The following is a 13,998-nucleotide window of genomic DNA, read 5'->3' as shown; positions in this document are numbered from 1 at the left end:
AAAAAGGCAGCAAGTGGTAGGGAGTGATCAAGATTTTTTAAAATATTTTTTAAAAGCAATTTGTTTAAAGAAACAAAATGAGAACTATTCATTTATCTTAGTGAGTGACCAAGCTTAAGCATACAGTAATAATAATTCTAACAGCCATTTCCTAATTCTTGGGGGAAAGTCAGCTACAGTGAAGTTGTGAATGTGGAGCATTTAATTTTCTTCTGGGGGAGGAAATTTGTATTTGCTTCACTACTCATGAAACTGGTCAAAATCATACTTATTTCAACTAGAGTAAGACCAAGGGCGCTCATTACATCAAGATACAAGTATAAAAACCAAAAATCTGTTTTAATAGATAAGTGAGTGCACAAGTAAGCACAGCACTAGTAAGCAGGGCCTTGCCAGAGTTTACTGTGAATAATTATAACAAATGATGCTCAAGTAACATAAACATTTTTGCTCAATAGTACTATACCTGTCCGTTAACACAATTGGATTGTCCAGTTTCTCTACTGGAAGCTTATGGTTCATCAGTAGTCTCTTAAATAGCAGGGCCTCTTCCAATCTGTATGGATTCAGCAACTTTAGATTTTTTTCAGTAGCAAGTATCCACACATCAGGAAAACTCTGACGACGGATCAGGAAAAGCTCATGTTCATCGGAAGCATTTTTCTCTTGTCTCTGAAGGTGACGTCTACAGGAACTCAGAGAAAAAGGCACTGGGACAATTTTCACAGGCTGTTCCAGTTTCCCCTTCTTTTCAATCTGGTCATGGAATATCTTGTCAAGCTTCTGCTGGTCAGATGCAGAACTCTTTAGCTTGGGTTTGTGTTTTTCTGCTTCCTTTGCTGGTCGGTGTATCGGCTGTGCATTGGCTTTCTTGACCTCTCTGTTGTATCGTTCCTGGTCCTTAGTGGCTTTTATTTCATAACTTAAAGGAGAAAACAAACCAGAAGCATCAGCAGATAAAAAGCTCCAGACCCCAGCTTCTAACACACTAAAGCAGAAGGCATGGTAACCATTTCAACAGCCAACAACCACGTCCATGGTCCATTCAAGTACCTGCATCAATACGCTGCCCACTGCGATGGAGATGGCGACTGTGCCTCTATTACATCACACCTTGAACACAAGCTGGAAATTTTCCTTCATCAAGACAGCCAGCAAAACATTAATTACTGTAAGGGGGAGGAACTCTTACTGTAAGGAAGAGATTGCATCATTTAAAGATCTACAGCAAGGGTCTTCTCACCTCAGTCCCTTGTTTAATTTGCAATCACACATAGAGTTTTGGTAGGAGTTTTGTGTTACAGGCACATCCAGCTCAATTCCCAGTCATTTAAGCTTCTAGAGCTCTACAGACTTCCAGGGGAGGCCATGTGGCTGGCAGGAGTTTGGAGCTTGAATAATTTCCCAAGACTCAGGCCTTACTTAATAACAGCATATTTGATTTCAAATGGCCTAAAATTAGCCATATGAAGTGTAAGAATACAGAATATGTATGATTATCACAGAATTCTGTAACTAATAATCAATCTTACAGATTTTTCAAAAACAGTCAATAAAAAACTACTCCTAAAAGCTGTCTAAATGGTCAAAACACTACTACATACTAAACCTCTACAACATGAACGGATTCTTAATGAGTTTATAAATGTCAGACAGATAGCTAAACTTTTATAGGTCCCAGGTTTATGCTTGCCTACTGAATATGAATTTCACTTTTCTGAAAGCAAAGAGTGTGATTTGCTGAACTCCTTCTTTTTGCCCTTATTTGATATTCTGAATTCTAGAAGGTAATTCAAATCAGCCTAATCCTCAATTAAAACAAAACCAAAAAAAGTAGTACTATCATATGTTAGTATTGGAAATAAGTATTTTAGCTGATCATATTTATTTATTGCTACTTGCTGGAACAGTTTGATTCAATTATGTGTATGCATGCTGGAAAATTAAGGTCAACAGAAGGGTCACCATTTGCAATTAATTATGATGTGCTAGCATTCACATATGGTACTAATATTTAGTTAACTAAAAAAGTCAGCTTACATAGTTTCTTGCAATAAATCACATCCTAGAAAATATGGAGCAAACATTAAGATAAAAAACATCTGCTCCTTTTAAAATGAATGGATGAAATCACTTGAACAGAATTTTTTTTAATCCCAAATTCATTTACAGCTCTGACCAGATCGATAAGTACTTTGTTTTGAATAGACCTAACAGTAATGCACAAAAATATTTAAGTGTAAGAGAACTGAGCTTTCAGTGATCACTGATAATCCAAACCAAAAGCACTTCCAAACAAAGTCCAACTTGCCTGTCAGTGTAGGCTACCACCAGAAAAATTCCAGCCTTAAAAAATTTGATTGCGAGCATCTTCCAAATTCATACACATCATTACCAGTGATTTGCTCAGAACCAAAGAAAAACTGTAGATTGACAAACTATGAGGGAACACCTTTGCCCTTCTGAAAATCCTTCCACAGAAGAACATATAATCAACAAGTGCTACAAGAACAGCTTTTCTCTGCTTCGTGAATTAAGACTGCAAATTCACGATTCTTTTCTGACACTACAAAACCTGATGCCAAGGAAATCTGCAAAACTGGGTGTAAGCACAGAGTGGAAGACTAGAATGAAGTCTAGTTTCAAAGGCAGCTTTGGTTTAGCTAGAAAAATGGATCCACAATATATTCTTTTCCCCTTGCAATGTAAACCCAAACAAAATAATCAGTATACTAAAAACCCCCCTTTTAATATGTAAGTCTCTCAGCCCTTATGAAACAAATAATGTGAATTTGAGTATTTGGAGCAAACTCTGACAGCAAAGACCATGCTACCTGAAAAAATGTTTCTCCCAAGGCACAAATCTACTCATGAAGAATTACTGCAGAGTGCTGACAAGGTGATTTGTTAGTCCCCTGGTAATGTGTGTAGCTTTGAACCTTTCCCACACCTTCGGGATAACTACTCCTGCCACTGTTATGGCACTTGGAAGGATTTCTCCCACTCCTACCTGAGCCTGATAAAGCAGGAAACACTAAGGCCAGAAACATGCAAACTGTATTAACTAAGAGCTGAGCGACTGCAAGGACTGAAATCCGTTGCAAAGCAGGGGGATATGCGATGCTGCCAGCATGGACATGCACGGAGCTTTCCTCCTCTATTATAAACCTAAAGACCATAACATTTGACATTCCGGTTGTGTAATAAATGCTGGCTTGTTTTGAAAAGGCCATCCTGTGTCACTGTGAGACATCTGGTGCTTGTACAACTCCCAAAAGGGATTTAAATTAATTTAGACCCGATGGAGGGGCCACAGAGAGAAACAGAGATGCTGAAACCATGCACACCCATTGCACAAGGCAGGACTTTATCACAGAAGGATGGGGGACTAGAGCCCAGGAAACATGAGGTTATGCCAGCAAGGATGCACGAAGGAGAGCTGTGGCACTTGGGCTGCCCTGATGTATATACGTTTGTTGTTACCTCTAGGTGGCCCAATTTATCCAGAGTACCTGGAGGCAAGACTTATGTTCTCTGCTCCAAGTCCTTCTGGATTGCTGCTTTGCAGGAAAAGTTGTCTGTATATCTCTTCCTATTTGTTATTTTCTGAGGCAATTTTAAGAGAATAAAAGTGGAAAGGTAAACCGAAGCGGGTATCTATAGATACAACTAGTGGTGAATTCTTCATTTCTTTCAACATCCATGGGATTCAATCCTACATATAAGGAAAATATATATACTATGTATAATATATTGCATTCAATCCTACATCTAAGGAAAACTTGATTACCAGAGAGGTCTCCTTCCTGAACTAATGCAAAGTTAATCTGTAGGCACACTCTTTAACATAACAGTTGTACCAGGAAAGCAACCATGAAATCTCAAAAGCTAAAGCAGAGCAAATTAAAATTTTCTGAAACAGCTGGCAGAACCTTTTGTTTCATTTCATTTAAAGCATGAATATAATTGGAGTAGATTTCTACTATTACATTAATATTTCTGCTTATGCAGAGATGGACACCAACACTTTCTCAAGCATGGGAAGCATTTCTCAAGCATTTGTGACCATAGCGTGTTGCTTGCATAGTAAACTATAAATTAGGTAAATCAGAAGCTAGGTGAAAAGGTTTCACTTAACTCTGATATAACTGACATTCAAAACAATGCAGATGTTTTCCTAAAATATTTTCTTTTCTTGCAGATGGATTTCAAAAACTCAGTGACAATTCATTTCAGAAAAATATGGAATTTAGCTGTTCAGACTGCAGCCCAGGAAGAGACTTGCTCTTGCTTGAAACAGATTAAAATTTAGACTGTGCTGTGCTCTCTGAACCAGCACTAGAATAGCTGTTTAGGGGAAAAAGTAATTCCTTGTGTCATTTGACTGAGCTTTGCAAATACAATTCGAGGTGTCCTAGGTTGGGATACAAACTAAGTTTAGAGGAATGGAATTTACCAAATGTTCAAGGACTAAAGTTCCTAAAAAAGAATTCTCACTTTATAGCACTGAAAGTTGAAAAACCTCTGAAGAACTCTACAGTGCCTCACCCATCACCATGCTGGTTTTCAAGGACAGTGCATTGGGAGTGACATGGTAAAGGCAGCCCTGAGAAGTTTGTAAGACTCAAACAGTCACTTTCTTGCCTGTTATCTTAAATAACTCTTCAGCAGAACTGTCCCTAACTACTGCTGTCTCTAACCTAACTGCTGCACAGCAGTAGCAAAATGAGTAATTCCAATCAGCAGTGCAAACTGCACACACCAAAATGTGACAACTCACAATAGTGATTCTGATCTTGGAAAGCCAAAAGTCTTTTTCTATTTTTTCATAAATAACCGGAAAGTTACAATTGTTAAATTTCATTACAAGTGACTCTTTGGTAGCTTCCAGATTCAGAAGCAGGACACGGCCTGAACTTACTTCTTTTTTTCCTCTTCACTCAAATTCTTCCACTGCTCTTCAATTGTCAGCAGGATGTCATTCATGCTGGTCTTTGGATTATCATTTATCAATTTTGGACGACATTCGTGTGTGAAAAATTCAAACGCAGACTTTGGTTTCTTTATTATTCTGCTATTAATTAAGTCATAAGCTGTCACATGTCCAAATTTTTCACTTATCACATTTTTTTTCTTTATGCTTGGACTTGAGATTTGTGGATCACTGCTTTTTTCACCAGTGTATTCATTTTGCTTATTAGTTGTCCCTCCAACTCCAGGAATCAAAATCTTAACTGGTTCCAGCTTGTCTCCCAGACTGTCTTTAAATCCACTTCCCATACTCCAACTATCAGCAGAGATTTCAGGTAAGTCCTTAGGGACTAAGGCTTCCTCATTTTTATCTATTTCATCAGTATTATCAGAGCTCAAAAGATGCTCATTGGCTTTTTTAGACTCGGGGTCCACAGGAATACTATTACTTTGAATATCAGCCATATTCTGTCCATTCTGTTCCTCCTCATGCAATAAATTTAAGGAACTGTCTGGAAAGGCATCACTCTTAGAAACCTCTCTTTTGTCCAGGTGACTGTGTACATTATCACCACTAAATGGCTGATGATTTAAGCAGATCTCTGCGTTTTTTCCTGCTTGACAGTTTTGCACATCATTGCTGAGTGAAAGGAATGAAGTATGAGCATGTAGCTCATCATTTCCAGATGGTCCCATTTCATTAACAGCCACATCTGTTTGGTCTGTTCTATGAACAAACATGTCTTCTGAGGTAACATCTGTTTTATTACTTTCACCAGGGACTGTGGCAGGTAGTGGCCCATACAGTGATTTCAACACGTTTTCAACTGCAAGTAAGACAGATTCCTGGAAAAAAAGAAGAAACAAAACAGAAAATACATACACGCAAGTGTAACTTGTGAAAATGTAACTGCCAGATACCAAGAATATGGAACAACATGCAAAATGCTCTCATTTGGAATAATTTTTAGACAAATCTGGACAGATTATTGCACTTCAGTTGTTCACACATTCCAAAAGACTCTGAACTAGACACTTTCAGCCTCAAGTATTTTGTGACATGTATTCTGCTTCACTAGTTTACTCTGATATCACAAAACTAATTAAATGCTTTCTTTGTAACAGGGTTCTGACTGCTTAAACCAGCATCAGGTAAAGCTATTCCTACCTAATATGGAGTTAGAAGTTTACAGCCAAAACAGGTGCACCAGCAACATCCAACTTCATGTGAATGTGTTTGCGTAGGTGCTTTTATGGTGCATGTTTCCAAATCAACTTTGCACCAAGTGATGGAAATTAATAAGATAAAAACCCAAAGCCCTAAAAAACAAAAATAAATTTTAAAAAGCAGAAAAAAAAAAAAGAGAAAAGAAACTCCAGCCCTTTTTCTGATGACAAAGGAAAACTAGATCAAATGTAAAAATGTCGTGTTAATTTTCATACAAGTGACAAACTTAACAGGCACTACATTTACAAGAGTAACACAGACAAATACAAAAGGTTCTCATGAAGAAGAGGATTAACATACTGGTGTGATTACTTATATTTACTTTGAATAAGCACATTATAACCATCAATTCAATCTTTCTAATTTCTGTGCCACTTAATTGATGTCATCAATAATCTATACACATAATGACAATATAGTGCTTTGATGAGAAATCAACTCCCCTCCTGCTCACCCTCACCTTAATGGTGGTGTTTAAATAGTGATTACTTGGTTTACATATGAAGTTAAGCACGAGATTTAGGTAGGGCCACATTTCGTAATTCCACTTACTTTCTCTCACTGTAAAGCCATTTGAAACCAAAGTGGTACACACATATATTTAACAGCATCAAAATCTTTTAAATCAACTGGGAACTAATTTTGAAGAATCCCCCACTTAGCCTGTTCAGTACTTTTTGATGAAAACAGTCCTCCGACAAAGACAAGCTGTCATGTAGCTAAAAAAAACCCAAAACCCCAGTGGCACTGTTTATGTTTGAACATTCTGGTAGTCCCAAGGCCCTTATTACGCTTATTTAAAGACTGACAACTCAAAAACAGAGTAAAATGGTAATTACCTTATATTGCAGCAAAACTTGTGTTTTATCAGGTGTTATATTCACATCCACAGCAGAAGCAGGTACAGTAATATTCAAAAAGAAAACAGGGTATAAACGAGTACAGTCCTTTTGTGTCATCTGACTGTAGTACTGTCGAATTAACTAGAGATTGATTTAATAAAGAGATGTCAGTAAAGGCAATAATATAGACAAAAAGGCACAGAAAAAAAATTTGACATTATAAAAGCATAACTGGTTTGCTGGTTTTGTTGGTTTCTGAAGTTAAAGAAATGCTTAAAAGGTCCTCAAATACATGTATGCCAGAATAATCACTAAAAGGGCAGCTCCTGGTGGTCTCCATGCCTTCATAGCATGGAGGTAAAAGTGATATGTAGCTTATTTTCCATGCAGGGCACTGTATTTTTACTTTGTATGGTGGTATGCTGAACCCCACTTTGAATCCAGGCTTCCCTGCTCTCATTAAAGAACCATCTCTGTCATGGGATTCAAGCTGAGTTTTGAACTCCTAGAAGAGCCAGGCACATCAAATAATGCATGGAGATGGATTACCCTTATCTGCATTTAACATACCAACACAAGTTCAGGGTTTACATTTACAAAACTTTGCTTCCCAATTGAAAACTACCGTTGTGTCCACTTTAAAACCTACATAAACACTTTGGCATGAACATGATTTTCTTCCCTGGTGATGAAAAGGATTAGGACAGCAAGGCTGCTCCAAGTGAAGTGCTGCAAGGTTCAGTAGTGAGAGAAACCCAAGAGTATCAAATTCTGCCTACACAATGCCTAGCTGTAGCCAGTGCTGCTGCACTACCACTTTCATTTCTATCCAATGCATACACAAATTTAAAGGGAAAGCATGGGTGTTTGCTTGAGAAGCCCACAGCTGGAAGTGGACAAAATCAAAACTATTTTACAGAAGAATTCTCTTACAAGAAACTACATGAAGTTCCCTTATGGGAAATTGCACAGGTGATTTCTGCAGATTAATACACTAAAGAACCAACTATTCTGGCGTCTTGCACAGAGCATCTGAAATTAGTTTTGTTAAATAGCCAAAAACACAACCTCCAGCTCTGTGGTCTGACTGCAGCAAATGGAATGGAACTGAGGCACCAGCAGCGTCAGATTTGTGGAAGGGCTTTCTGCTGTAAATGCTAGTATCTTCACCTGTGATATTCTTAATTATTGCATGTGGGGAAAAAAAAGAGTTGTAGATTGCTTAGGTGTCTCTGTCCTCAAAGAAATCACATTTCTATTCTTTGAATTACAAGCTAGAGGATGTTACCTTCAGTATTTCCTTCTGAAGAACTGGGCGATTATTTATAAAAATGAAACTCCTTTCTGAGCTTGAAAGGCTTGTCAAAGAACTGTCTGACTCGGCTTTTGGGAGAAATCCAGAAAGATTTATCTGTAATGATAAAACAAATACAGTGCAAAAGTCTTCCAAAGAACCCAAAATGTTTTGTTTATAGAGGTGAGAGAGTAGAAGAAAATTGTACAGGAGTCCAAGTCATTCAAATGCATGCACTGCTTCTTTACAGTTACAATACACAAAGATAAAGGCAGCTAAAGGAAAAAAAGAAGAGGCTGAGAAAGATGCATTTATATCTATTTCCCTTGATCAATTTATTGAGGTATTTCCCATTTGGACTGCCAGTTACAGCAGGATGCTGCCTGGAGCTGAGGCTGTGGAGAGCCAGACCAGCAGCTCTTGGCTTGCTGACTGCAGGGTCACCAGCGTAAGCCCTGTCAAAGCTAAAGGCACAGAGTGCTGCCCAACCTGGCCAGGGCAACAGTGAACCACCCCTACAGGGAAAGCCCAAAACACACAATCCCTCCCTTTCTATGTGCAGAGCACCTTAAATAGCCTGTCATAGGGCATTTATTCAGGGCACCTAAATTTACCTACGCCACCTGTATCCAAATCATCTGACTCTCAAGAGTGCTGAGCACCCACGATTCACAGGCTGCAGCAGAACCTGTGAGCACAGCACTGCCAGGGAGCCTTAGAAACAGTACATGATTTGTGTACCTAACATGAACTCCCGAGCTTCAAGATTTTTCTATTGAGACTCTTTAACATGTTTTTTCAGGTCAAAATAAGCCTGCTGACTTGTGCTCCCTGTCCTATCTCTTCCCCCTTCCCCCACTAAGCAACATTGAAACCGTTGGATGGATTTCAAATCACTGATAAAGAAGCAGAAATCCCAAAGATGTATTTCCACAATTCCTGTGATAAATGACAGCTGTTTGGAGAACAGCCTCAAGATAATGACCTTACCAAGGAAAAGGCAATTTTAACTTTTCAAAAGACAGGAACCAGCAGCATGCAAGAACTGACATGCTGGGCAGCCCACATCCTGCCCCACACATTGCCCTCTGCCACCTACCCAAACTAACAGGTGAAGAACCCTGGAGCAGCATGAGGATGGAGATTTTGGAGATATGGGAAAGTCTGGAGAATGTTCTGGTAGCAGGGTGGATCATTGAACACAGAAATGAGTCCTCATAAGGTCTGCTTTTGGCAGAACCCCTTGTATTTACTAAAATCCAAATTATCATGCATTTGAAATGGAATTTAAAATCCGAATTTGGGATTTGGCCTATCCTTCCCATTCATCTACGTCACACCAGCTATCTGCTCATGTGCTCCCTTATTCCCTCCTGACCTTGCACCAAGCATTCTGTGCTAAAGCTGGCGTGTTCTGGTCAGCAACGTCGCACAGAACCAAACACCACTGGTCAAATTAAAGAGGTGTCAAGTATCTGTTGGATGATTATCAGAAAACAACATGCAGCACTTCTAGATTTTACTCTGCAACTTTAGCACATCCTCCCCCAATGTTCTTCCTCTATGCTTCAAGCTCCTTTTCTAATTCACAAATATTTGTACAAGTCTTTCACTTCAAACGATATTTTTATATAAAGAAAACATAAAAGCAAAACTGAAAGTCTCTAAATAACTCATTTAACAAGTCGCCAGATTTAGAAATGGCTGACTGCTGTTACTATTTACAGCCATGTCGACTATCAGTATGCTCATTAAAAGTTATCTACAATTTATAAAACTAGTCTTAGTAGAACTTTCATATATGAAAGTATATGAAAAAAAAAGACAAAATTACAGAGACTGAAAAATATTAATGAAACTTTAATTTCATACTAATCAACTGTTTTCAAAATTAATACTTTAATAAAAACACCAACTTATACATGTATTAAAATATAATGTGATGGGTGGACAGCAGAATGCCTTTCTTTAATACTTATCTTTCTCCCAGTGGCAAATGTAGCTGCTAAACAGCCTTCATAGGAAAAGAAGAGACTAGGGAAATTTCCTGTGTGAAAGTTTTCAGCCCAAATAGATCTATCCGTTTACAAGACTGGGGATCTGAAAAGTGTAAATACTGCCTTGTACTTGTAAAAAGTTGTGTCATCTCTTTATTTTCTTAGTTTTCTTTTTATTTTACAAGTAGCTCTGGAGTCTGCATGCTTCAAAGCTAATTTGAGATGTGTTCCTGTTTCATTCAGTGCTCATAATGGAGATGTTTCCAAGAAAGCCAGTCTAAAATCCCTGGATCACTTGTTCAAGAAGTTTTAACTCTGCAGTAAGGAACAGCAAGATTAGTTTTGTCTTTAGAGGAGACTTTGCAGCAAAGGAGCAGGAAGCTATACAATGAACAAGTAGGAGTTAAAAGAATTAAAGAGCTGCCCTCTGGTCTGTATAGCAAAAAAGACATGGACCTAATGGGAAGGAAAAAAAAGCAGTATATGCCTTGCCCTTAAATACCTGTTCCAATACCTGCACTCAAGGGAGAAAAAAATGGTTACATTCGTAGTGTTTGGCTGCCTAGTTTAGAAATGTCAGAAACAGTTTCTGAACATCGACATTATGCATGGATCACTTATACACCTATAAATGATGCACATGGTATTTTACACACTATTTAGAGACAGAGAGAGAGATGGAATGTTCCCCAACTTCTATTCAAGGAATATGGATGCCTCATGATATAGCAGAGAAGTAATGTGAGAACCTGAGTGCCCCCTCCAAGCTAGTCCCTTCTAAATACCCCCTTCTCTTCCCTTTGGAGCTCCCTGCACTTGTCCTGTGGGCACATCCAAGCTACATTCAGGTAAGAATAGCCCTGGATGTTCTATTCAGACATAACTAAAACTTTGTAAAGTACAAGAAGTAACCTTGCTTTGATCCCCCTCATTTTACTGCAAGTATAAAGCATTCTGGCAAACTCGAGATTTAAGTCTGAATAATGCTGTTGAACTGTACATATAAACAGTCAGACTTTAAAGTCTGAATAATCTTATTAAGCACATGCTGAATGCAGCATTGGTTAAGTTGTCTCGTTGCAACCTTACAGTGATTCATCTCATCCTGTCAAGGTTTATTACTACAGGATACAGGAAAATGCAGCTTATAAAGGTTCCAAAATAGTAAGATTCCCCTTTAATAAATATGTCTCCCAACAAAAACTGAAGTAGAGTAAAACATTTTTGAAAACATAAGACAAAGGAATTCATGGGGAATTCCTTCATATTCAGAAGGGGCTGAAGAAGCCAAGAACACTAATTTTTTTGAAAACTAGGAAGTATTTCCTTGAAACACATGGTTGGTGGAAATTTTGCATAACTTGCCCTTCTAAGTATGTGTTTCTTTCACTGCTCAGGTGCCCCCACTGAAACTGAGGGGATACTCTTTAGACTACAAGGCTAAGAGGCCACGATGATGAGAACAATCTCAATGCTTAGATATTAATCAGAGCACAACCTGCCTGTGGCCCAGGAATCCCAACTGAGACATCTCTGAGCAATCAGCAATTCTGCATTTGTCATCACAACTGTTTTTACTGCCATTTGATCAGTGCCACATGAGTCCTGACGAGATGATTCTTGGAGTGGATTTTCAATCACCAAACCAATTAATTTTACGGAGAGGACAGTAATAGAATCAAATGCATTAATCAGATGTCAATCTGGAGATGCATCTTCTTTTTTGAAGTCTCCTTCTTTTTGAATTTTTCTTTAGCTCTCTTCATTGACAGACCTGAAGTGAATTTGGGAGAAGGAAGTTTAAACTCACCTCAGGATATTCGCAGCAGTGTTGAAAAGGTACCATACTGCTCATAACGGCTGTTCCCAGAACTGACATACAGGCCATTTTGTGATCTGACACCCTGGTCTTCTGCCAAATAACTGCCTGAAACAAATGGCACAGAGTCAAATTTTTGACATTATATTTGTTGAACTCATGTCATGTCTATGAACATGCATATGCAACTGCACACACACTGTATATGTAACATTCTGTACCTTGACCCTCTGAAAATCACAACTTTCAGTGTTAACAGACTCGATATGGTACCTTTTGACAAGTCTCCTCATACCGTATTACTTACTTACACACCCAGCAATTGGAAAACTAAGCAAAGCTTGTATTCACAAATGTTTTGTGGCCACTCTGGATTTCTGTACCTGAAGCAACTGTTAAAACCAAATCAAAACAAATACTACTTCTCTTAGATATACAGCAGGGCTTTGTGCTTTTCCTCAGCATATAAATTGAGGGTTTATGACATGTCTCTCACAGGCTGGTCAACATTTGAAGGTGGGCACTGCAATGCTTATGTTATATATACCAAAGAGGTTGTCTTGGTAGAGATCAGGCTATTAGCTGTCCTTCCATCTCTCTCACCTGCATACTCTAGGTCTATGACAAGCCTGCCATTTAGAAAGAAAAACACTTTCTAAGGAACAGTATTAGGAAAGCAGTTATTTGTCTAATGAAAATCTTGTACAAGTTAGAAGGATGAAGGAATATCTGCCGTATTAGCTACATGTCTTGAAATATTATTAGAAAGACTTAATAAATACAGTAAGGCAATATGAACTGCAACTTGCAACAGAAGTTACTTGTCAAGTCCACTTATGCATACAGAAGGTATTAGCTACTTTGGGAAGTGAAATTTTGTCTATCACTAATGAGAAGTCCTAGACCAAATAGTCGCAAATTTAACTCTGAATCTGCTGACTTTCACTGCCGTTGTATCAACAATAAAAATATTATCCTTGGTTGGTTTTCTGCTTCTAGGCAACTGAGACTGCTACACTTAGGTCCACTTCATTTTTGCCACTGTTAGCTGCCTGGGTGTATTCAATGTGCAACCTTTAAACACAAAAGGAAAAATAATGCAGAATGTTGCATTTTAAATTGGAGGTTACAGTGCTGTTAAAATTTATGTTTTTAGTAGGCACTAGGTGTCCAGTAAATTCAAAATGAGTTCACAGTATTCAAGCACAGGATGTTAAGTGAAAGGATGGTGAGAGAGCAAAAAATACACATGCACCCATCTCAAGAAATGCAATACATAGCCTTAAAATTCCACCTGTCCAGGGGGATATTTGCTGCCCTTCAGGGATGAATTCCACAGAAGAACACGGTGCTCCTGTAACATGATAACCCCTTCCTACAGGACAGGTGGAATTGTAAAGCTTTTGAGACTGTTGACCCTAAACTATTCCCCAAACCTTTAATTTTCCAGTTCCATGTACAATCTGCAGCATTTGTGAAGTGGGGCTTTTTAGCCCTGCCCGAATGTAATTCATTTCCTATACAGCAGCCTGACAGCCCTTTGCACATGCTGGATCACAGCTTGGTTATCCTACAGTGAGGTGAACCCCTCAAACATAAAACACAATTTACATCAGGGAGAGCAGTGAACAGAAGAAGGGGAGAAGGAGAAACAAGCAAGCAGAGCCATGGGCTGGGTGTCCACAGATCTGGCAGGGAGTCCCCCCCTGTGCTCCAGAGCAGGCAGAGGCAAAGGACAGCCCAGGGCTGCCTCTCAGCCTCTCTCCTCTACACCTGCTCTAAGCCTCCTCAAAGACATCCTGGAGTGATGAAAGAATCCGTCCTCTTCTTTATAGCTCCTCTTATAA

The 13,998-nt window shown here is 38.7% G+C and overlaps 1 protein-coding gene across 9 annotated transcripts in view; it reads right to left on the bottom strand.

Annotated features, from left to right (window-relative positions):
- PMS1 (PMS1 homolog 1, mismatch repair system component) overlaps positions 1–13,998 on the bottom strand; it is a 42,533-nt gene that overhangs the window by 10,785 nt on the left and 17,750 nt on the right. For 8 of the 9 annotated variants that reach the window (XM_069021953.1, XM_069021950.1, XM_069021948.1 and 5 more), the window contains 5 exons: positions 12,143–12,259; positions 8,330–8,452; positions 7,039–7,182; positions 4,922–5,817; positions 467–922 (listed from right to left, as the gene is read on the bottom strand). In XM_069021953.1, coding sequence (XP_068878054.1) covers positions 467–922; positions 4,922–5,817; positions 7,039–7,182; positions 8,330–8,452; positions 12,143–12,259 — 1,736 coding nt within the window. The remainder of the gene's footprint in view (positions 1–466; positions 923–4,921; positions 5,818–7,038; positions 7,183–8,329; positions 8,453–12,142; positions 12,260–13,998) is intronic. The other variant, XM_069021955.1, reaches the window with a different exon arrangement.

Source organism: Aphelocoma coerulescens, chromosome 7, assembly GCF_041296385.1.
Source record: "Aphelocoma coerulescens isolate FSJ_1873_10779 chromosome 7, UR_Acoe_1.0, whole genome shotgun sequence".
Classification (NCBI taxonomy): domain Eukaryota; kingdom Metazoa; phylum Chordata; class Aves; order Passeriformes; family Corvidae; genus Aphelocoma; species Aphelocoma coerulescens.
Note: the sequence above shows the minus strand (reverse complement) of the source record. Positions and strands in the feature narration are given on the sequence as shown.